Source organism: Wolffia australiana, chromosome 15, assembly GCF_029677425.1.
Source record: "Wolffia australiana isolate 7733 chromosome 15, ASM2967742v1".
NCBI lineage: Eukaryota > Viridiplantae > Streptophyta > Magnoliopsida > Alismatales > Araceae > Wolffia > Wolffia australiana.
This window is the reverse complement of record NC_135849.1, coordinates 9,648,191-9,670,437: the sequence shown is the minus strand read 5'-3', so window position 1 is coordinate 9,670,437 and position 22,247 is coordinate 9,648,191. Positions and strand designations below refer to the sequence as shown.

The 22,247-nt window shown below is 43.7% G+C and overlaps 1 protein-coding gene across 4 annotated transcripts; it reads right to left on the bottom strand.

Annotated features, from left to right (window-relative positions):
* Positions 1-332: 332 nt before the first annotated feature.
* On the bottom strand, positions 333-7,109 carry LOC144713354 (mediator of RNA polymerase II transcription subunit 15a-like). 4 transcript variants are annotated; one of them, XM_078587941.1, is made up of 12 exons: positions 6,957-7,109; positions 6,178-6,289; positions 5,943-6,057; positions 4,448-5,743; positions 4,081-4,148; positions 3,447-3,521; positions 2,039-3,337; positions 1,645-1,968; positions 1,371-1,553; positions 1,152-1,240; positions 659-897; positions 333-567 (listed from the first exon to the last, which is right to left on the bottom strand). In XM_078587941.1, exons 1-11 carry the CDS (start codon positions 7,088-7,090, stop codon positions 690-692), a joined length of 3,903 nt encoding a protein of 1,300 aa, XP_078444067.1. In that variant the 5' UTR covers positions 7,091-7,109; the 3' UTR covers positions 333-567; positions 659-689. The 4 variants fall into 4 exon arrangements, with proteins under 4 accessions (XP_078444067.1, XP_078444068.1, XP_078444069.1 ...); XM_078587942.1 differs by having other exon boundaries at positions 2,048-3,337; XM_078587943.1 differs by having other exon boundaries at positions 6,178-6,324; positions 6,957-7,089.
* Between the last annotated feature and the right edge of the window lie 15,138 nt (positions 7,110-22,247).

Here is a 22,247-nt window from a genome sequence, read left to right as displayed (position 1 = left end):
CTCACCTGGAGTTTGGAGCTCAGCGAACCCCATGAGTCGTGCCCTGCACGTACTCTCACCTAGGACATTGCATTCATGTAATTACAACTCCTTAGGGATTTACCCGTCGGACGACATCATCGGCGATGTCTGATATCAAATTGGTATCAACGTATCGTCTCCGTACCTGACCGAACGACGTCTCCGACAACATCTGCCATCATAGAGCCAAATGTATGTCGTTATTTATCCCTTGCCGAAGGAAATGCAATGTGGCATTGTTTCCATGCAATCTAAATGTGATGATAAACTCAAAGAATCCATGTCAGTTGTCTTCTTTCCAACATCAAGGACAACAAAACATGCTCCCCATACTGGTTAACGAAAAAGCGGTTGGCCTACCTAAAATTATCTCTTCACTTCCCTAAGTATTAACCAACTAGCTTTACAACTCAAGTGCATCAATGGACTGTGTACACACGCATATACATTCGATAATGATGAAAAACTACGCTCTCATGAAGAGCGGAGGATCAAATCTTCCTCTTTGATTGATGAAATTATTGGAGCAAGCGGAAAAGCCACGGCCTGCATATAAAGTGTCAATCAACACAGAGCATAAATAATTATGCAAATACAATAGTATCATTAAAACATAACAAATGATTAGAAGGGGTACCAGTAGAGGCAATTCATGCAAGAAAAACCGGTCAGGCACCGACGCAATTATCCCAAGTGCCATAGGCGGAGGTGAGCGTGCCGCCGCCGAGCTTACACGCATAATCCTCCACCACCCTACGGGCACACATCTCCCAGGTGTTCGCCATCTCCTTCAGCGACATGGGCTGTGCCAAGCACCGAAGGGACATTCCGAACCTGGACTTCGCCTTGGCAGACAGATCTCCTGACTCCTCTTTACTGTCCATTTAGTACCATCTTAGAATGAGAAAGGAGAAGACCAAAGAGAGAGATATATAGAGACAAAAAGAGATACAGATACAGATAGACTGATACATAAAGAGAGAAGGAGATAGATAGATGTAGAGAGAGACAAATAGAGACGGAAAGGAGAGAGGTAGTGAGAGAAAGGGGAGAGATAGTGAGAGGAAGGAGAGGGATGGAGACAAAGAGATGGATGGAGTGGGAGAAGGGAAAAGAGAGGTTTGTGTTACCTGAAGTCTGTAGACATCTTGTCGAGGAGAACAGGAGATGAGAGAGGGTAGGTGGAGGGAACAAGTAGCCGCAATGGAGACATGGGAAACTGCGAGAACAGAAAACAAAGCGTTCGTCAATCACAATGTTCACCAGACGTGGATGAGAGAGGGCAGATGGAGAGAACAAAAGCCCATTTGGAATTCTCAATGTTCTCCATGGCGGTCCATTTGTCTCACCATATGCGAGGATGCCAAGTGTGATTTTAACACGGGGCTGAGAGCAACAGCACGGTAAGAGCACTTGACCACCATCCCATTGGCGAATGCAGCCGGGTCTGCACCTTCATCGGTGATGTCCACCACAGAGTCAATTAACTGCCGATTTATCTCCCTGATCTCATCTAACAATGCTACTCTTGCCTGCATGTTGCAACACCCATGTTGATAAATTAACACCAATACATAACCATGAGTGTTTTCAACAGAGATTACCAATTTGAGTTTTTATTACCTCAGATTTGAGTTTCTTCTTTTTGGAAGAGGCCATTGACTCTAATTCTGCCTCCTCATTTTTTGCACTTGTGACTGATGACGCAGCAATCAACGGCATGGCATTGGCATGTCGTTTCATCTTCTTGGCATTGCCTGAAACTTCTTGAGACGTCACAAAGCTCCTGGCTTGCAGGCGGCACTTGGTTATCGCAACGAGATCTTCTCCGATTGCAGCCCGTGAACCCTTTCCGGGCGCCGACCCAGCCATCCGATCAGACATGGTCAGCACAGACCCAATATCACTCAGTGATGAACTCAGAGCCGTTTGCGACAGTGACTGCACCTGAAAATTCAAAAATAAAAAATAAACAAAAGATAAAACAGAACGCTCACTGAACGAGAAAGAAACTAACTGCTTTGACCAATCGATCAATGGGTTTCTCGGATGCCTTTGTCTTGGCAGATGCGGCGACAATGACATTAGCTTGGCCGCCATCAGCACTGACGTAATCGGCAAGCAACGGTGATGCTGAGATACCAGGCGTGCCAACGGTCAATGACTGAACCTGTAGAGGAGCAGCAGTCACCTGCTGGAGAGCAACATTCGACCCAGTCAATGGGAAGCTGGACATCTGCTTGTCATGGTCTATTGGCAAAGGTGATGGAACCAATGGCGTGGATGGTGAGGGAGAGATAAAGAGAGAGTTTGAGGATTGCAAAGGGGTTGCCACTTTGGGTATAGATGATAACAGAGATTGATCAACTTGAGGGGAGGAATGCTGAGAAATCTGAGGAGACGGGGCTTGAAGACTCTGAGGAGACGAGATGGGGTATGAAGATGAGGCGGGCCCTAGCTTGAGCTGCTGATGGTAGGCCTGACATGTCCCTCCGGAGAAATGCGGCTGAAAGAGACCTGGTTTCATGGCGGCAGCCTGCCTAGACTTCATATCAGCCATCTCGTTCATGTGATGGAGCTGTGGTATCTGAGATGACGGAGGTGGCTGCTTCAGCTGCTGGTGCTGAAGATACTGCGTTTGCAATGGTTTCTGCTGCTGCTGCTGCTGCATCTGGCGTTGCTGCTGCATCTGTTGTTTCAATTGCTGTGACTGCATGAGCTGCTGGTACGGGTGATGTTCCTGTTTTACATGTTGCTGAAGTGGGTTCATGGTATTGGTCTGACCCATTTGGTGCATTGTAGGCTGAGCGGATGACCCAAAAGTCGTTTGCTGGAATGATCCCACACCACCCATTGCCCCATCTTGCATGGAGCTCAAGCCAACCGATTGGGCCGAATCTAAAGCAGTTGGCCCAGACTGAAGGGCATTCATAATATTTTGAGGTTTGGAAATTGGCATTGGCATGGTCATGTTCTGCTTGGTTGAGCCCCCAGAAGACGGGATTGATTGAACATGGGCATCAAGTTGCTGGAGAGGAGCCGGAGATGATGGCTGTACTGGCGTGGGTTGACTGTTTCCACTGGAATGTGAGAATTGTTGCTGGACTTGAACCTGCTGGCTGATGGTTTTTCTTCTGTTGGAAGTGATAATGTTGAACATTTGCTTCTCAAGGGTTGGTAAGTTGTCCTTGAGATTCGGTGGTATATGACTCTTGGGAAGTCGAAGTAAGGTTAGATACTGGTATATCCGCTCCTTCATCTTTTTTAAGTTCTCCAGTTGCTCAGACTGCTTTCCCGCTGGAATTAAGGATTCGCTCTGTTCGCGTAAGACAATCAATGATTAGCAATTTTGATTCAAAAAGTAACAGGAGATAAAAGAAACAGAAGGTTTACAGGGAAAAAATACAAAATCCAAGGGAGAAAACCTGCTGGATTCTTTGGGCAATTTTCTGGTGCAGCTCATTAATGTCTGCATAGTACAGCTCCCTCATGCTTTGGATCTTAGATTCAAAAGTAATAGAAAAGACACAAGATCAGAACATGAGGGTAACAGATAGATTTCAAAAATTAATTAAAAAGAGAAATACTGTCTTTAAGATCTAATCTAAACCAAAATCCCCAAATCCTCATCACAGTTCGTTTTCTTCGACGCTTTGCAGCAAGAATAATTTGATGGGATATAAATAACCTGATAATTCAATAATCTCATCATGGGAGAGTAGCATACTTATACAGAGCAGATTACAGGGGTCTGTTGGTACAAAAAGGATAAGTCCTAGGGACGTCTCCAGATGGGGCATACAAAATGAATAGACGGAAAGAAGAAAAATAAGGAGCATATCCCAGACATACATTTCGTGCTGGTTTTTTATGACAATAATGACAAGATATGAAAAAGAAAACAATCTCAGATGGAATTACTTTGTGCCAACAAAAAATTGCATATAAAATTCAAGGTCAAATAAAGCGAAAGGTTGTGATCTCAATTTCAACCAGAGTATGATATACCTCCATCTATTACAAAGTTATCTAGCAGGAAATTAGGATAAGAAAATTCACCTTTTGATACGTCTCGTCCAACCAATCTGGGCCAGGTTGGTTCATTTGTGACGTGGATTCAATTGAATCTGCATCAAAACGATTAGAATAACCAAAAAAATAAGAAGCATATTTTAAAGATACATCATGGCGGAAATTGTTGAGAACAGTAAAGTATCTACAGAAAGATAATCCAATATAACATCTGTGCCTCCAGCAAACAAACCGGTCAGCGAAGCCGAGGAATTTTAACGAATGATCACAAACAGGAATAAACAGTGCAGCACCTTAAATAGGAATGTACACTATGATTACCATTCCCGGGCAAAGTAAAAAAATCATCACATAAATCCGTAAAAAAAAAAAGAAAGTAGAGACACTGACTTACTCGGGGACGCTTCTGGAAGACCTCTTTGAGATTGATACATTGGTTTTTGTTTTTCAAATGTATTTTGCTGTTGCAGAAGAACATTTGGAGCCTGTATTTTTTGCTGCGTCTGCTGCATTTCCCTTTGCAAGGAATTTCCCTGCTGCTGAAGTTGCATGGACTGCCCTTGCATCTGAGGCATATGCTGTTGTTGAGTTTGTGATTGAACCATCGATTGACCAGTCTGCTGAGCCCCTTGCTGTTGCTGCAAGGCAGTTTTCTGTGGCTGCATGACATGCATTGTCTGATGCTGCTGATGGATATTTGCGATGTTAGATTGTGATCCCATCAGCGTTGACTGTTGTTGCAGATGTGGGACAACATGCTGGTGTAGTGACATGCCCTGCTGGCTGAGCATCTGCTGTGGCTGCTGCATGGGCATAAGATTTCCCTGCTGAATACTCAACCTTCTTTGCTGCTGCATTTCAGAGATACTGTTTTGTTGGTTAAGAAGTTGAGCTTGCTGCAAATGGGACGTATTGGACTGGTTATTAAGAAGTTGTTGCTGTTGTGGTTGTTGCTGTTGCTGCTGCTGCTGGAGAGAGGAAGCCTGAGAAAGTCCAGGCGTCGTTTGCGACTGCTGTTGCCTGAGAACTGTGTGAGGATGCTGCTGCATAAGACCTGAAGAAGTCTGTTTCAGTACATCTGCTTGGGTTTGATGATGCATCACCGAAGGTTGACTCTGTTGTAGAGAAGTTTGACCTGATTGCAGACTAGACATTTGAGATGCGGACAACAGGGATTGCTGCTGCTGCTGTTGTTGCTGTTGTAGCTGGTGCTGCTTTTGTTGTTGTTGCTGCTGCTGCTGTTGCTGCATTTGAGATTGCAAGAGGGAATTGTGTTGAAGCTTTGCCTTCAACATCTGTTGTTGCTGCAATTGCTGTGGGTACAGATGCGAATTTTGTGGCTGCTGATGAGGAACAAGTGGTTGCTGAAGTGATTTTCCCTGAATTTGTCTCTGAGAGTTGGCATAAATGTTGGGCGCCATGCCTTGCCCAGCAGAATTAACCATGTTTTGGGAGATGCCAGACCTACTCTGCAAATTTGATTCCTGGCCAATGCTGGACACTGATTGTGGATGCCCATTTACAGAAGGCACCGTTGTGCTTAAGCTGGCTGAACCTTGCACCATGGTAGAAGACAAGTTATTTTGAATGCCAGAGGATAGAGGTTGTTGGCGTGTCTGAGTTTTATTAGGCAGTGGCATTTGCAGTGATTGGCCCGTATTTTGTACCTGTTGCTGTAGAACATGGGAGCCTGTTGACAACAAAAAAATTATTACATCCTACAATACTTCTGGAGACATTCGAAATTCTCAGAATAAAATCATCACTTTGAAGATATGTTGGATGGCAAGCTACATTGACACGAAACCTAAAAACTTCATAAAATTGACAAACATACAAAAGGAAATGAGATTTTCACACGTTTTAAGAGAATTATTCCGCTTTTGTACCATCTGTCGCATTCGGGTTGGAGGAATTCGATGGCATTTGATTAGTATTGCCTGTGTTCTGGGTCTTTGATTCCATCGTAAGCATCTTCAGTGATATCTTCCTGAGATAATCAGTCTGAAAAGGAAGTTTATACGACATGGGGATTCCAAATGAGTATCAGATATTACTCAAGTAGTGTACGGTGTTCTTTATTATTAATTCGATGTCAAAGCTAAAAAAATATCCTTAAACAACCTGATTGATGGCCGCAGTAAATATTTTCTCCTCAAATCGCATGGCGATTTTCCTCAGTTCTCCTAGATTCTCTGGTCCATAGATTGGGAGGTGTCTTTGCAGAGTATCCATTCTGAAAGCAACAGACGTGGCCCAGTAACCTCAACACTGCGTCTCACCAGAAAAGATGATTTTTTTTTGAGGAAAAATCAGAAAAGATGATAAAACTCAAGTGGGAACCAGTGGCTTATGACTAAATCTATATCAAATATTTCACATCTCTTCTCCACGGTAAATCAAAAAGCCACAACATTCGTAGCGTGTCCACATCATGCATGACAACGAAATTGGCGAAAATAAACAGAGTGATATCGCCAAATTAATGTTCTGAATAAAAGAGCTACTGACTTGTTTCCCTCGCAGGGACTCCATTGTTCAAGTCTGATCAATAAAATGTTTTCAGCATAACAAATGGGCTGAAAAAACGCCAACAAATAGCAGAAGGCCGGTCACTTTAAAAATCTTTTCTTGATGATTCGGTTCCGATCCTTCTATATTAAACAGATACTACCCTTCGCAAGGTCCAAAAGTCGATCCGTCGAAATGGGCGTTTTTTCACAATCTAAAAAGTGTAACGCGGCCGCCTATCCATCAGAGGATCAACGCGTACCACGAAACGATCAAGTGATATCACCAAAGAAAAATGCCGACGGCCCATTAACATCGGTGATGATAGAAAGATCGATAGGGCAAAGGGATTGATATAATTGAAAGGGAAGAAAGGAAGAAAGACGGCTCACATCTTGTTCACGATCCGCGTTCGTGCATCGGGTTGAAGCTGCGTTCTCCAGTCTCCGGTCGAAGCGCTATCGATCGTCGACATGGCAGAGCTGTCGCTCTGCGCCGGCCTCCAACTTCCGCCGCTCCCTTCCATCGGATGAAGTGATGAACACCCGCCACCACTGCGTTAAAACATATAAGAAGTAACTTACGATTTAATATATAGGCGTTGAAAAATTAAACCACAAAAGTAATAAAAATACAGCGAAGAAATTGCGACTACATGCAAAATGAGCTAAGTAAAGCAGTAGATTTAATAAAATATTCAATTCTAGTAATATGATAAAATTACAATTGAGGAACTAAAAATAGAATTAGATTTAATAATATAACCAGTCCAATAAGTTTAATACCATGATCAACATTATCCATTTATGATTCATGCAATGGAAGACAAAATCGAATCATAACAAGTAGAAAGTAGTAAATAAAAAATAAAATGTGTTGGTCAGAGTAATAGGAAAAAAACAAAATTCATGAACAAAAACCATTTACGACTCACACAATGGAGGACAAAACAGAATGGTAGAAAAAAAATTTACAATAATTGAAAACATGATAATTTAATCGCCTTTGCGCAGAACATGCTGATGACCTATTGGTTCTTTGAGAGACTCATGTTGAGATGTTAAAATGTCTTTCCCCTAGATGTATCAATGTGATTCTCGACTTGGTGAATCTCCATCTTCACAAGATCCGTTATCGCTCCACCATTGTTGTTTTGGCTTTCTTATCGCATCAAGAGGGGAGGCCACCCAAGAAGAAAAGGGAGAAAGGTAATCATAATATTATGCTATTTTTTATAAACATTTGATGCATTTTGTGTTCTTATTTTCATTGAAATGATCATGAATTCATGTTATTGATGTTTAAAATAGATTATTGCACTTTTAGAATAAATTTACTATTTTTCTTGATTTTATAGTATTTTAACATAATCTTCTGAAATTAATTCACTAATAAAATAATTGAAAATTTAATAAATTATTATATTTAGATTTACTAAAATATTTTATGGGGTTTATTATATTATAAAACTATATTCTGATTTTTCTAGATTTTCTAGTAATTTTAAGGGATTTTGTGTTGTTCAGTTCAAAAAGAAACTAAGTTTATAAGTTAGAAAATATATATTGAATTTTGAAATATTTTTATTTCATTTGTTGACCTTTTTCTGTCTTAGAATGATACTAATCCACCATAAAATCGATAAAAACAGAAATTAGAGTCGCTCATATTTCTCCAAATGGAAATGATGATATCTAATGATTTACAAGGAGTTTTAGGCTGAAATTTTGTGGTTAGTTCCATCTTTCCTTCCTTCAAAAATAAGATATATTTTAAGGGAACAAAATCCATCTTTCCTTCCTCGAAAAAATCCTTGTAAAAAAAGTACCCTCAGATTTTGTTCCCAATGTAGTGATTTGCTTGTTCAAAATCTTGTTTGGGTCCATTCTTGCACTCCAGGAGGGAAGGATTGACATAGTCACATTCGGATCAAGACACACAAAGAAAAATCACCACTCGGGCCATTGGGCATCTGACAACGAGGTTAGTGTGATCTTTGTCCTTTTCAGGTTTATGTCTTCAACATTTTTCCTAGGTTATCATCGCTGATAGCCTTGGTTTCCACTATCATGCACACCACCTCCAGCTTGTGACAGAAAAATCATTATCACTCACCCACACTCCGTTTCTCGTTGGCATGTGTTCTCCATCATTTCCATAACCACCTGCACAATATCTATTTGATTTTTTTCACTCCACTCCCATGTCCAGCAACCATCACCTGATGCTTCAAAAGTGTCGACTAATGTATTTGAATTAGAACTAGTTAGAGTTTTGAATTACAAATTTCCAAAGTTATTTTATAAATTTAGAATAAGTGATGCCGGACGTCATCTAGCACGTCTTCTAGTCAGTACCGAGTCGATGCTCGGATACTAAGATAGTGATGTCGGCTATCGACAGTGTCATCGTCCGAGGGATAAACCCTAATGGGTATGTAACTACGATGCGATAATGGGCCTACGTGACTGTACTTGCAGGCCCGACCTGATGAGAATGTCGAAATCCATTCTCCGTAGGAGTCGCCGAGTGTCAGCGATGATGCCCTCTCGAGCCTCATCGGAGGGGATGAAGGCGACCACGGCGCCGAACAGATTCTATCCGTAGGGGCTCGCACTTAACGAACGGACTCAACCCGTACCGGTAAGACGCTCAAGTGTCATAGTTATCTCTCACTTGCTCTCTCTCCTACCTGGCCTGAGTGCGGTGGAGGCAGATCAACAATATACTGGAAGGGATAATATAACGAGCGGTGGGAGACAACATACCTCATCAGTGGGCGACTCGTGGTGGAGAATCTTCATCAAATGCGGCAACTAGTGCGGGTTGCGAGTGGAGAAGAGCCAGAGAGGGTCGGCAGGTTGACTGGCTTAACGGCACAGAAGTGGATTGATGGAGCTCGGTGGTGAGAGTCGGGAGAGAAAGAAGCCAAAAAAAGAGCAGTAGTAGGATAGCTCAAGCGTCCGACCTAATAGCGCAGGTGCGTTCCAGAGATGGGTTAGCACAATGGGACCTGGTGATGGTTGCGAGCAGCAGCAAGCAGTGCCAAGACGGGGCACAAGGTCTCAATGGGACGACAGTCAATGTGTTTCCGACAAGGCACTTGACCACTCAGGTGGAGTGCAAGAGGCGGATGACAAACGAAACGTCCAACAAGACCTGTGCGAGGTAGCAAGATGCGGCTCTTGGCGAACTCGTAGTGTCAAGGAGAAGCGCTACCAATGCCTTACAACCGCATCACAACAAGTTATTTAATGGTCGTCTGAAGTGCATCTTGTGGGAGGGATGGTTGAATCCGTCTAACCATGATCACTTGGCGCTCACGATCGCAGAACCGTGGGATACTTCTAGCAAATGCCCGACTGATATCCGTCCGATATCTGGTATCGGACAACCGATTCCGATATCTGCAAAAAAATGGGACAGGGCTGGATATCGGATATCTGATATCGGTCGATATCCGTCTATAAGGGGTTAGACGGATATCGGTATCGGCTATCGGGGGGGTGAAGACGAACAGGGTATTGGATACCGGATATCGGTTTTTCGGTATCCAAATGTCGGCCACGGATACCGAATGCCGGATATCGGTTTTCGATATCTGGATATCGAAAACCGGTATCCGGATCAAATGGTTTTATTTTATTTGAATCTCAGTTAATATATAGAGTTTAAAATTTTTATTTTCTTCAATATGGGATAACAGGATTTGAAGTTTAATGTAAACTCAGAATCCCGTTATCCCACATGGAAGAATTTAGAAATCTTTTTTTTCTATATATTAAATTAATCCGACATTATATTAAACGGTAAAATTATATTATAACCCATATTCGCTATATTTATTGGCCCTTATATTTAGTCATTATTTAATATATTATCACAGCGTGCAATAAATAGAAGTGAAAATTTCTATATTCTTCCATATGGGATAAACTGATGAAGGGATTCGGATTTGACAGCAAACCCGAATCCCATTATCCCATATGGAAAAAAATAAAAATATGTAGCTGTATATATTAAATGTGATGACTTACCTCTTAAAAAGTTCTCTCCTAACTCTTTGGCCCATGATAAATTGACCTATCGCTGAATAATTATCAATTAATAATATTTTTAAATATACTTTTGGTGTGAATATCGAAAACCGATATCCACAACCAATATCCGATGTCGTCATCCTCCCCCTTGAGATGGAGACGGATGCCGACATCGAGACGGATATCGGAATGAACTGATACCAAAAAATTGACTTTCCGGTATCCGATACGGTATCCGTCCCGATACTGGCATCCGGTACCGGTATCGGGACGGGCAAATGCTATGGGATAGAACAGATCGTGTTGACCACTCTGCCAATGCCCCACTCCCCGATTGATCCACACACGCACACGAAGATCCCACGAGAGAGTGTCGGGCGGAGTCTACAACAGTTCTGAACTACTTTTGTTGATCAATCAAGCCAGATCCGAAGTTTGCAGTCGCACCAGATCCATGAGACACTGACCCCAAAAAAAGGGGGGGAGTGCGACGTTGCATCGGGAGAAGACGCAGCCATGTCGTGCAATCAACGGTTGAGTTACTCAACCGCATGAGTTAGCAGGCGATCTGCCATGTGATTGATGCCCACACGGAAGTGAATCGGGCGCCTCCCGTCGGGTCACAAGTGAGGAAGAAGGTGACCGGCCGAGGTAGATCGTCGGTCGAAGGGGTGACAAATTTCCCCCCTCCCCCGTCGATCTCTCTTCTTTCTTGTTCCCACTTCCTTCCTTCCTCTTCTCCCTCTTCCCCTACTCTACTTATTCTTACAGTGAGATCTGAAAAAAACAAATGACAGAACTGCAAATTCAACTTCAAGATAGGCCCCTTAGGTAGGTCTTGTAAGGGGTCCAATTAGGGGCCGTGATACATGGGGGCCTGATGGCGCAGCACCGCCGGACACCATCGAGCCGTCACGCAAGGAGCCACCATCGTCACCGAGCCCGCCATTGACACGTGTCCAGCCGACACGACGAGCCGCTGCAGCGAACACGCGACCCCGAGTTCAGATACTCGGCATGATGCACGCGCCACTTCATCGTCGGATTTATCCACTTTTATTTCCCTTTTATTTTCCTTACTAGTGTAGTGAGGGGAAGGCCCATATGAGGACATCTTCCCCTCCCACCCATGCTTAATGGGCCTGCTTTCCTTTTCCTTTTCTTTTTTTCCTCTTATTTTCCGTTGTTGTTATGGGGGCCCATCTTGACCATCCTATATAAGGAGGGGTGGGCGCCCAAGACTACACACTCTTGAATTGGAAGTTTTATCGTGGAATTTGAAGAGTCATATCGTGAGAGGAAGGAAGAAGAAGAAACAGAAGAAGAAGAAGAAGAAGAAGAAGGAGAGGGAGGAGGAAGAAAGGAGAAGAGGAAAGGAAGCTTGCCTACTGCCGGGTCGCCCCGTCGCCTGTACCTCGCCGCCGCCGCCGTCTACCACCATTCCGGCTACCGCCTCTCAGGCCGCCACCGACCGAGCTCACATCCCCCACTAGCCCCCTTTGCCACTGCACCGCCTCTCCTGTCGACGATCTCCACCCGCCCATCGGACTCGCCGCCACCGATCAGCCACGCTCGTCGCTGGTCACGCCACTGCCGATAGCCGCAACGCCGTAGCCGCTCCCCGCCTCCGTCTCTCTCGATCATCACCACTTTGACGCTCCCGCGCCTGCTGGTCGCGACGTCACCCGCCCTCAGCACTCGTCGGTGATCGCCCCTCCATCCCTGCACCCGACTCTGCACGGCACGGTCGCACATTCTGCATCGTCCCCGCCAACCGTCCACCTTGCGGACGGCCCTCCCGCCAGAGGCCCACGCCACCCGATTGCGCGCTAGCCGCACGCGCCAGGCCCTCCCGCGTGTGCGCCGACCGGGCGAGTCTGACCTGCTCGCGCGCATGCAGCCGTGCACCCGCCCGTCGAACGCCGCAGCGGCGCGTGCCAGCTCACCCGCTTGCACGCAGCGCTGCCAGTGCCGCTTGTCTGCGCGCACACGCCCCACACCGCGTCCGCTGCCTGGTGCACTTGGCGCGCGTTTTCGCCCCGGACATAACACCGAGCCCGGACCTTCGGCGCGGTTCCCTGCTCACGAGTGACCCTACCGCCGCCTCTTGATGGCTTGCTGACGCTAGCCTGCCTTGCACCCACCGGACACCGACGTCACCAATCTCCTTACTATCTCCGGAATTCACTTGATTTGCGATATCCGTTGCCAGCACGACAAAGGTACTCCTACCTGTCTTTACGTCTCTTACGTCCTTCAGTATACTTTCGTATTGCGTCCTCTGCGCTCGGGTTAGATAGGTGAGAGCGAGACAGGTTGAGAAAATGACGAAAATTGCACGAGAGTCTTACCTGCCCGGTATGAGTCGGATTCTCCCGACGCGTGTGAGCATTTCAGCGGGGTTTCCCCGTTCGGCAACGTACTCGCCCTCGACCCTCTCAGGCGAGGCTCAGGAGGTCCATCTGACCTCACTCAAAGCAAACCCGTCAATTCTCTGGAACGGCATCCACTGCTCGTTGGCGCACGCACGTAAAACACGTAGGATCTCATTAGCTCACGTCATCATACCTACCTATCACTAGCATCCGTCGGACGACGTTGGTCAACGTAGTCCGATTAGACCTCGAATTGATACCGAGCCCATACCCTCAGTGACGACCGGACGACGTCTTGAGGATGTCCGGCATCAGGGCCCCTTTTACAACAAAACAAAGAAACTAAAAAGATATAAAGACATGGCCACATGGCGCAAGACGAACATGACACGACACAATGACATAGACTTAACGTAAATAAAAACTCGAGCATGATAAAACAGCAAATAGGATGAGCACGAGCCGGTGAGAAATTCAGAATGTGTGATGGCGCATTCATGTTTTTCACCTAGGGTGTTAAACCCGGATGTCTTCTCCATCAAACAGACATGGCGGTTGGATGGGATGCGAATCGGCAGGCTATCAACGACGATGGTGGCGACTAGGATGACGCCCTCGATGGGGCAAGATGGCATGCTCCATCAATAAGTTAGGTTAAATGGGACTAATAATTTATGACCTTACTTTTCACAAGTTTGATTTTATTAAATTCTAATTAATTCCTAAAATAAACATGAACAATAAAAAATAGAGACTAAATCCAATCATTCTATGCTGGCTCCTCTTGGATTCGAACATGGTTGCCCTTTACTCATAAGGAAAATTAAAAATGGTGTTGTATAACAAACAAGATTATTTAAACAAAGTATTTAACCCTAATTTATGGGTCCTGAGAGAACAAGGGTAGGTACCTAAAGAGTGCTTTCCAGGGCATACTTTTAATGGTTAAACTTTAAATATATTCTATAACTTCCAAAGATTTTGTGTGTAACCATTTATGCTCATGTATTTACTTAGTTAATGACTCCAATAACCAATTATATTTTAAAAAAATATTATGCATTAGTTGAATCAATAGAATGATTAACAAATCAAATATCAATTCAAGCCGATTGACAGATTGAGTTGCCATCACGGGTGAAGATTAAGCTATAAGGGTACTTTTAACACAATGCTCTACTGTGTGTTTTGATGAATGTTCAAAGTGAAGCATGCCTCAATATGGCTTGTGATCAAGCACAATAGGCCCTCAGTCAAGTACTTGACTGATTATATGTGAAGATAAAATAAGAGCCTTAGATATATTAAAAGGTTAGTTTGGCCATACACTGAACAAGTCAAAATGTGTATTTAGGACTTGTAATTTTATGAAATGAAGATAAACATAGTCTTTACCACTGTTCAGATATTTGTGTGAATTTTTCTTCATTGGATTTGTTGCATAATTTGTTCAAAATCTTAATTACTACCTTCGAGTATTTAAAGCTGAATTTATTGATAATATAATGAACATTAATTACATCAAGATACTATTATCCAATGGTGATATCTTCATTTAAATTTTGTGTCAAACATATCTAAAAGTTTGATATTATTTTAAATCTCAAGTCCTTGGCATAACGGTTTGTTTTTGGTCTTAACTCTTGAAAGGTATTTTCAATTGATGGAAAAATTGTAAATATAATAAAATTAAAATTAAAATGATTATTATTTTATATTGCTTAATCATAATCCATGAATATGACTTTTGGACTTTTGATAGATTAACATTATGCCCCTTTCGAATTACCAACTCCATATATGCATGTTTGAGCCCTAATTTCAAATTCCCTTCTCCTTGCCCTTTGAAAATCGCAGTCCAAAATCTAGAGAGATCTTTCAAGTCCAGGAGTAATTTTCAAGTAGTTTTTTAGCATTATTTGAAGAGATCATTTGTTTCTAATTTCAATCCAAGTCCATAGAACTTGGAATCATGATTTTTGGTGCAGGGTATTTCAAGATTCAAAGAAAAGAAGGCTCCGATCTGAACTTTGCACATCCTTGACCCTGTGATAAGTTTATCATTTTTAACATATTATTTATATGGATTTTGAGCTTTTGTTCAACATTTGAATTGTTTCTAAAATCCATTAAAAACCAAACAAATTTGGACCGCCCCATTTGGTTGAATTTGGAAAGAGTTACAGGGGTTTGAAGTTGGACATGGAGGAATCAAGAGGTAAACAATGGATGTCGAAAGATTGATCTGAAGAGATTCCTCTGATTCATTTTTGAATACTTTGTACGAGATAATATTTGTTCCCAATTGTGTTAAAAATCCATTCCAGGTAGAACCATTGCATTTGGTGCAGGATTCAAAAAGATGTTCGAATTTTAAGCACCAAAGGTCAAACACAAATTGAGAATTTTATCCAAAGACAAACATGAAGGAGAAAAGGACAGAAGAAAGGAGGACCACCAACAAGGGGGTATTATTGAAGGAAAGTCATAGTTAGATTTATGAATCTTTAACTCTGAATTAAGAAAATTTTGACATAAAAGTTTTCTTGTTCAAATACTTAAAATTGATCATTGTCTTGGATACTATTTTGAGTAGTTATCAATACTAAGTGCTGTTGAGGAGAATACATTATTCAGAAATATATTGTTATTGCTCGATCTTTGTGATCACTCAGGTGATGTGAAACGTCGGCGGCCGGGATCGAACGGCGCGTTTCACGTCACAAGTGAAATGTTGATATGATATAACTTTGTCAAATTTATGGGATTGAAGTTTATAAACGAGCAGATATGACGCGGACAAGTAAGCGCAGTAGATTGGGACGTGCCACAGGGTAGAATGATCCGGAGATCAGACTCCCGATGACCCGCAGAATCCACTAGACGACTAGGACGGGAGGGGCGTCTAACGGCCCTGGAGAGTTCGGTATTTAAGCAATCAAAGACAATCCGTTTACCTCAAAGAATCCTGCTCTCGACGTCGGTGGCTACACCTATTCCAATGTTCGATCCAGAGGTCTCGGCAGGGGACGCGATAGCGGGCGACGGGACTGCAAGCAGTAATAATACTGGAATAAGTGGGAGGGGAGACGAGCGAACCTGATGGTGGCTTAGTCCAAGGCACAGCCGAGATGGTGAGTTCTTGGCGTGCGGGGCTTGGAGTAGAGCGGACGAGGACCGAGGTGCTGGTTGGGACCACAGCGTGGGAGGAACCACAGCGTGAGGAGAGTCCGTAGCGCAGATGCAACCGGGACGCAAGTCGGAGCCGTGGTACTGGCGGGCTGCGGTGCGGTCCCGGGCGGCGGCGTGGAACGGATCCGGGGCGCAGGGGCAGGTCCGCGGCGCGGTAGGGTGGTGGTGCGGAAAGGAACACCCAACGCGGGGGATAGCCCCGTGACGACGAGCGGGGTTGCGGTGCTGACAGAGTCGCGGCGTGGACAGGAGCCACGGCGCGGGCTGAATCCGCGGCGCGGCGCGGGCTGAATCCACGGCGCGGGGTTGGGGTGCTGACAGAGTCGCGGCGCAGTCGGATGGCGGTGCGGACGAGGCCGCGGCGCACGGGCTGGTTCCGCGTAGAGGTGGGGTTTTGCGTCGCGGGCGGAGCTGCGGCGTGGACCGGAGTGGCAGTGCGATTCAGGGCCGAGGTGCAGATGCGTCTCGGGCGGCGGCCAGGGGACCACGACGGAGGGGTGGGGCTACGGAGCCAAGAACGGGGAACAATGGGAAGCCAAGAAAGGGGGAGGAAGAGAGTAGGGCGATCAGGGAGGAGTAGTTGAGGTTTAAGAAGGGTGGAGGATGAAGGGGAAATGGGTGGGAATTGAAGGGTGATGATCAAGAAACAGGTTCTTGGTCAAGAAACGAAGGATGGATGATGGAAGAAGGTCAAGAAATGGGTGAATATGGATCAAGAAGGGGTATGGGCGAGGTGGAGTATCAAGAAACTGGGGTAGAAGATGGTCGGGGCGAATAGTTGAGAAGGGTGTAGGTGGAAGAGAGAATCAAGAACCTTGGCGGTAGAGGTTCTTGATCGTCGCGGGCGAGTCCTCTCGATGAAGACAAATCTCCCGATGCAGCACAGGTCAACGGCGTCTCGAGTGTCCAGAGGCCTCCAGAGTAATCTCGATGCAGGCTTCAGTCCGCGCGAGGCAATGCCGACTTCTTGAATCTTTAAACGCGCCGGAGTGATCTCGACGGCACGATTAGCACGACCCGTCCGGAGTGATCTCGACGGGCGGATCGCGAGCTCTAACCACGGAGTGATCTCGACGTGGTTGGGGCCAGCCACACCCCCTACGCTAAGACTACGATAAGGGAAGCTCTTTGAAATTTCAATTCATTCAAAAACTTCCAAATGTTCCTTGGGCATGCCCTCCCCTTATAAAGGAGGAGGGTGCCAAGAGAGCGGGGGGAGAGACCGAACCGTCGTGAAACGTGGTTCGGTCTCTCCTTACAAATTCAAATACAATTCTAAAATATAAAATCAAAGACGAGGACGGGAATGGGCCCTACGATATTGGCCCAGTCCCATAATTCGAAAAGAAATACATCACACGATAAAAGAAAGAATGATAAAGGCTTGCTTACCCGGAGTACTTGAACCCCGGATGACGGACGTCGACTCGAGCGCCTCGGCGTGGCTGATGGCGCGTCATCGTGGCGTCCTCGGGTGGCGTCGTCGTCGCTGAGCCGCCATCTGCTGGATGGTCCTCCATCATCAGGTCAAGGCTTTGGGGGCCATAAGAAGAAGGCTTTGGGAGCTAAGTTGAAGTAGATTAAGCAGCGTCATTTCGTGGAAGCCTTGGAGGGTTGAGGACAGCAAAGCTTCATTGACTTTTTATTTTTCTGGGTATCCTTGTTCAGCCCTATTTCCAAGTTATTTGCTTGGGGGGGCATTCACACAAACTTGGTTAGGGCACATCATCACCTCGGGACGGATAGCCCCGAATGACATTAAGGATTAGCCTAAGCTGTCTAAAAAAATAACTGCATCTTCCATTTCCTCTACCTCATTTCTTGAGTAGAAAAATCCTAGCCTAATTAAAATAAAATAAAATATAAATAGAGAACCTAATTCACCACCCCCCCCCCTCTTAGGTTGTTTCTTGGCCACCTAAACTAACAAGGGGTTTGCTAAGCTACATCTTGAGATATATTGAATTTTAGCACAAGATGATAAGGCTTACGAGGAAGAGGATGTGAGCCTACATTGGGGATTCAGGCTGACCTTGATCTTCTCTCAAAGATCAAGGTCTCATGAGGGGAGAATGAAATTGATGAGGATACCCTAGGCTTTGATCCACGAAAGGTTGAAGCCTAAGAGGGGCAGAGAACAAATGATAGAGTTAGACCTTCCAAATCTTGATCCTCACTTGGAGAGAAAGATCTTGAAGATCAGAATAACAATAATGGAAACTCAAAAGTGAAAATCAAGAATTTTATTGTTGAATATTGATCTTACTAATGAGAGACAAGATAACATCAAATGAGATCAATAAAATTATGCTTTTATAATTTTTAGCACATATTTCAGATTTGCTCTAGCATTATACACCATTTACAGATAAAATGAGAAATTTATGATTTATTTTCCTAAGCTCTATTTTTATATATTTTATTGACTTTTGAGACAAACCCCAGTGAAATCTTTAGAGTCAAGTGGATTTATGACATCTTCTTGGAGTTTAATTTGAAAAAAAATTAATGAGGAAAAAAAATGGTGAATTTGAGACACAAATGGGAGGAAAGTAGAAACTTAAGCCATCTAATAAATAATTAGAAGAGGCCCAATACACAATAAGCCCACTTTAAAAGCACATTCAAACCTCTTTAAGGACTGGAAAACTAAAGGGAAGAATTGAAGAACTAACCCATAATTTGAATCTAAAGGCCTATTTTCAAACATGGGAAGGATAGAAAGAAGGTCCAGGCAGAAAATAAAGAAATCCTAGCCTCAAAACCCTTGGAATAAAATCCAATGGCTGGATGAAATTGGGCACTTCTATTTATTATCTTCTCCCTCTCTTTGTATCTCATCTTGGATTTCTGCTCCCAACTTGTTTTTGAAGGCCTAGTTAATCTGGTTTTTTGATCCATTCTTGTTCTAGAAGAGTGAGGGAGAGAAAGTTCAAGAGTGATCAAGATTCTTCGAGAAATAACATCACTTGGCCCTTGGGGGAAGTGACAACAAGGTTTGTCTGATCTCTTGAATGTTTGCTTAAATTCTCTCTCATTTTTCTTCAGGTAAAGATTCCACTGGATATCCTAGACTTCAAGTTTTTTAATGCATCAAACATCAATGAGAAATTCCTCTTGTAGCAAACTTTACAGTGTTCTCAGTCTATTACCCCCCAAGCAGAGTGCTGTCACCCATAAACTATGGTCAATGGTTTTCCCCAAAATTAAATCTTATTTCTTGACCTGAATATTTTCCAAAAAGTCCTTTAAAGTCACATTTTATTACTAGAACTTATTTAAAAGAAAATAGTTATGTATTTCATTTATTTAAAATAGTTTTGCTATATTTCATTGATTTTTCTATCTTGGATACAGTAAAATTCCAGAATACTTTTATATCAATTCAAATAATTATTTTAAAATATATTTGAAATTCAACTTACTCTCTCATTACCTGCTCCTAGTAGATTTGAGCCACACTACCCTATTCTAAATAAGGATTTTGGTTTATCAAGACAAATATTATTTTTTGAATTTTTGGTGTACAATATTCAATTAGAATGATGGCCTCACTAACTGACCTCTCCTAAAGCATAAATATTTTGCCACCGCGGGTGGAGCTGTGCGCTTCGCCGCTTTTGGAGTCACTATTGTGCCATGACGCATCTCTGCACCAATGGGTGACACTGCAAAAGAAGGAGGCGGTGGGTGTAGTGATAGCTGAAATAATAGCCACAATAACAGATGGTGGTGGCTAGTGCGATGGTGGCGTCTCCAACGATGAAGGCGGCAATGACCGTGATGATGACAGCTTCAACAACGAAGGCCAGAGTGGCTACTGGTGATCCTCCCTCTCTCTCTCTATGTCTCCTCCAAACCCTACTCTCTCTCCTCAATTTTTTCTCTCTCTCCTCAAAAATCCTCCGTTTGTACGAGGTGACGTGGCCTCATCCTGGACGATCACACCACTTATGGGAGAGCAGACAGTGATGTAAAACAATATGACGGTGTCGTCGACTTTGGTTTACACCACGGTAGAATAGATGAAAACGACGCTGGGATTTGAATGATGCAATTTTTAAATAACAAGAAGTAGTTCGGATTTTACCAATTTAGTGTGGAGATCGGGAGATGACACGAGAAAATTCTAGGTCGGTAGGCTCCCAATGACCCATGGAGCAACTAGAACACGAACAAATTGAGATGTGCAATCACTGCCTGTAGATGTCCGAACTCCGTTAGTGGAGATTCTAACCCGACACCAAGAAAGAGAATACTATTTCAAAGTTAAATGGCTAATCCATATTAAAGAAATTCTCCGGCAGAGTAACAATTTTGTTGGTAGTGAAAAAATAACTACGTTGATAATTAAAGGAGCTCGGAGGAAATTATGAACTGTTCAAGAATTCCACTGTCATCGAGTTGCTAGGTTGATGATCTGGGACTCCTTTGGTGTTGAAGCGCTTGAGTCACTCATGAAGAAAAAAGAGACCTCAGTAGCTAAGCAGGTAGTAGCTAGTCAATTGGGCCCGATCTGCTAATCAGGCTTGTCCAGGTCAATGATTGACCAATAAGAGGAGAACAACAACATGAGTCAATAAGATTTTCGTCCGAGAGGTAAAGATTTCCCCTCGATCAAGACAATACTTGGAGAAAAAAAATACAATCTTCAATTCAAACTTGACGACCGTGAGGAGATTTCCCCTCTTTCAGATGAGTAATCGATAGTGAGAGTGGACATTATCTCCCTTTTTCTCCAATTTGTCAGAAAATATCTGCCTGATGGCAGAATCAATCACGATGTGTGGATTCCAGCAAATTGTTGGCCGAGGGATGCGGAACGAGAGATGATATTTGGGTGTGTTCTTGTTTAATCTCCAAGAATACCTAGAATGCAACCGTTCTGATGTTCCGACGGATATCAAAGGATTTCAACGGTGAACAAGCTTGTCAGAGGGAAAAGGAGACAAAATTCATCCGCGACCTTGTCGTCAAAGATTCACCCAAGTTTGGTTCAATCCCCAATCAGCTCAAAGGAAGAAACATTCCGACGTCAATCGGCTTCCAAAATTTGAAAAGCTTTCCACCATCTTGAACGAGGATCGCCGGCTGTTGTTTGCCGCTCTTCGTCGTAACTGCCTTCTCTTCATGCAGATCTGTTGTGGGGCCCACCCACTAGAAGAAAAAAAAAGAACTAAAAAAAAATACAATAACACGATGTTGACTTTTCCACAATGCCAAATATTCTTCTCCCCATTAAGGCATACCCCCCTCTATATATAGGTGGATGCCTTAATGGATCATTAGCAGAATGGTCCAAGTGAGAGGCCTTCCCCTACTGGGCCAACTTAAACAAATTACAACATAAAATAAAACTAGGCTTAAACAGGTGGCCCATTAAATGTCCATACCATAAAGAAATGCATAAAAGCAACTAGATAAGTTTCCCGGTTGATCGTCAAGCCGTGTACTTGAAAGTCAGGTTCTTCACGTCGGCTCGGGCATCACGTCACGGTTGCTGGCCAGCTTGATAGGATCTTCTCAATGGTCCTCCATCAGCGATGTAATACGAAGAATGTTGGGATTGACGACTCGTATCACAACACTGTTTGAAAGGATTCTTAAATTGGTAGAATGTCGTGCATGTAAGTAATTTTAGGAAAGAAAACTCCTTAACAAGCAATAAGAAAGACGACTGATCTAGGTGAACAACCAACTAAAGTCTCGAGAGAATGAGCAATCACGATAGACTCCCAATGACCCGCGAAATCACAAGAATACCTAGCCGAAAGGAGCGTTTTATGGCTCAAGAATGTTCTCACCTTTATATTGGGAATCTAATCTTTTGTAAGGAAATCCTACCCCTCGACACAGGTGGCTATCCTACGTAACTTGAATTTTAAGTAACCACGGCGAAAGAAGTGATAGGGAAGGACGGAAGAGTAAGAAGTAATAATACTGATATGAAAGAAGGGGACGACGAGGAGATGGCTGGCAGGAGCTGAATCCCACGTGTCCCAATTCCTCAATGACAAAATGATTGTGGTAAGCTGGCGTGATTGAGAAGGAAAACGCAGAGCAGATGCACAGGCAG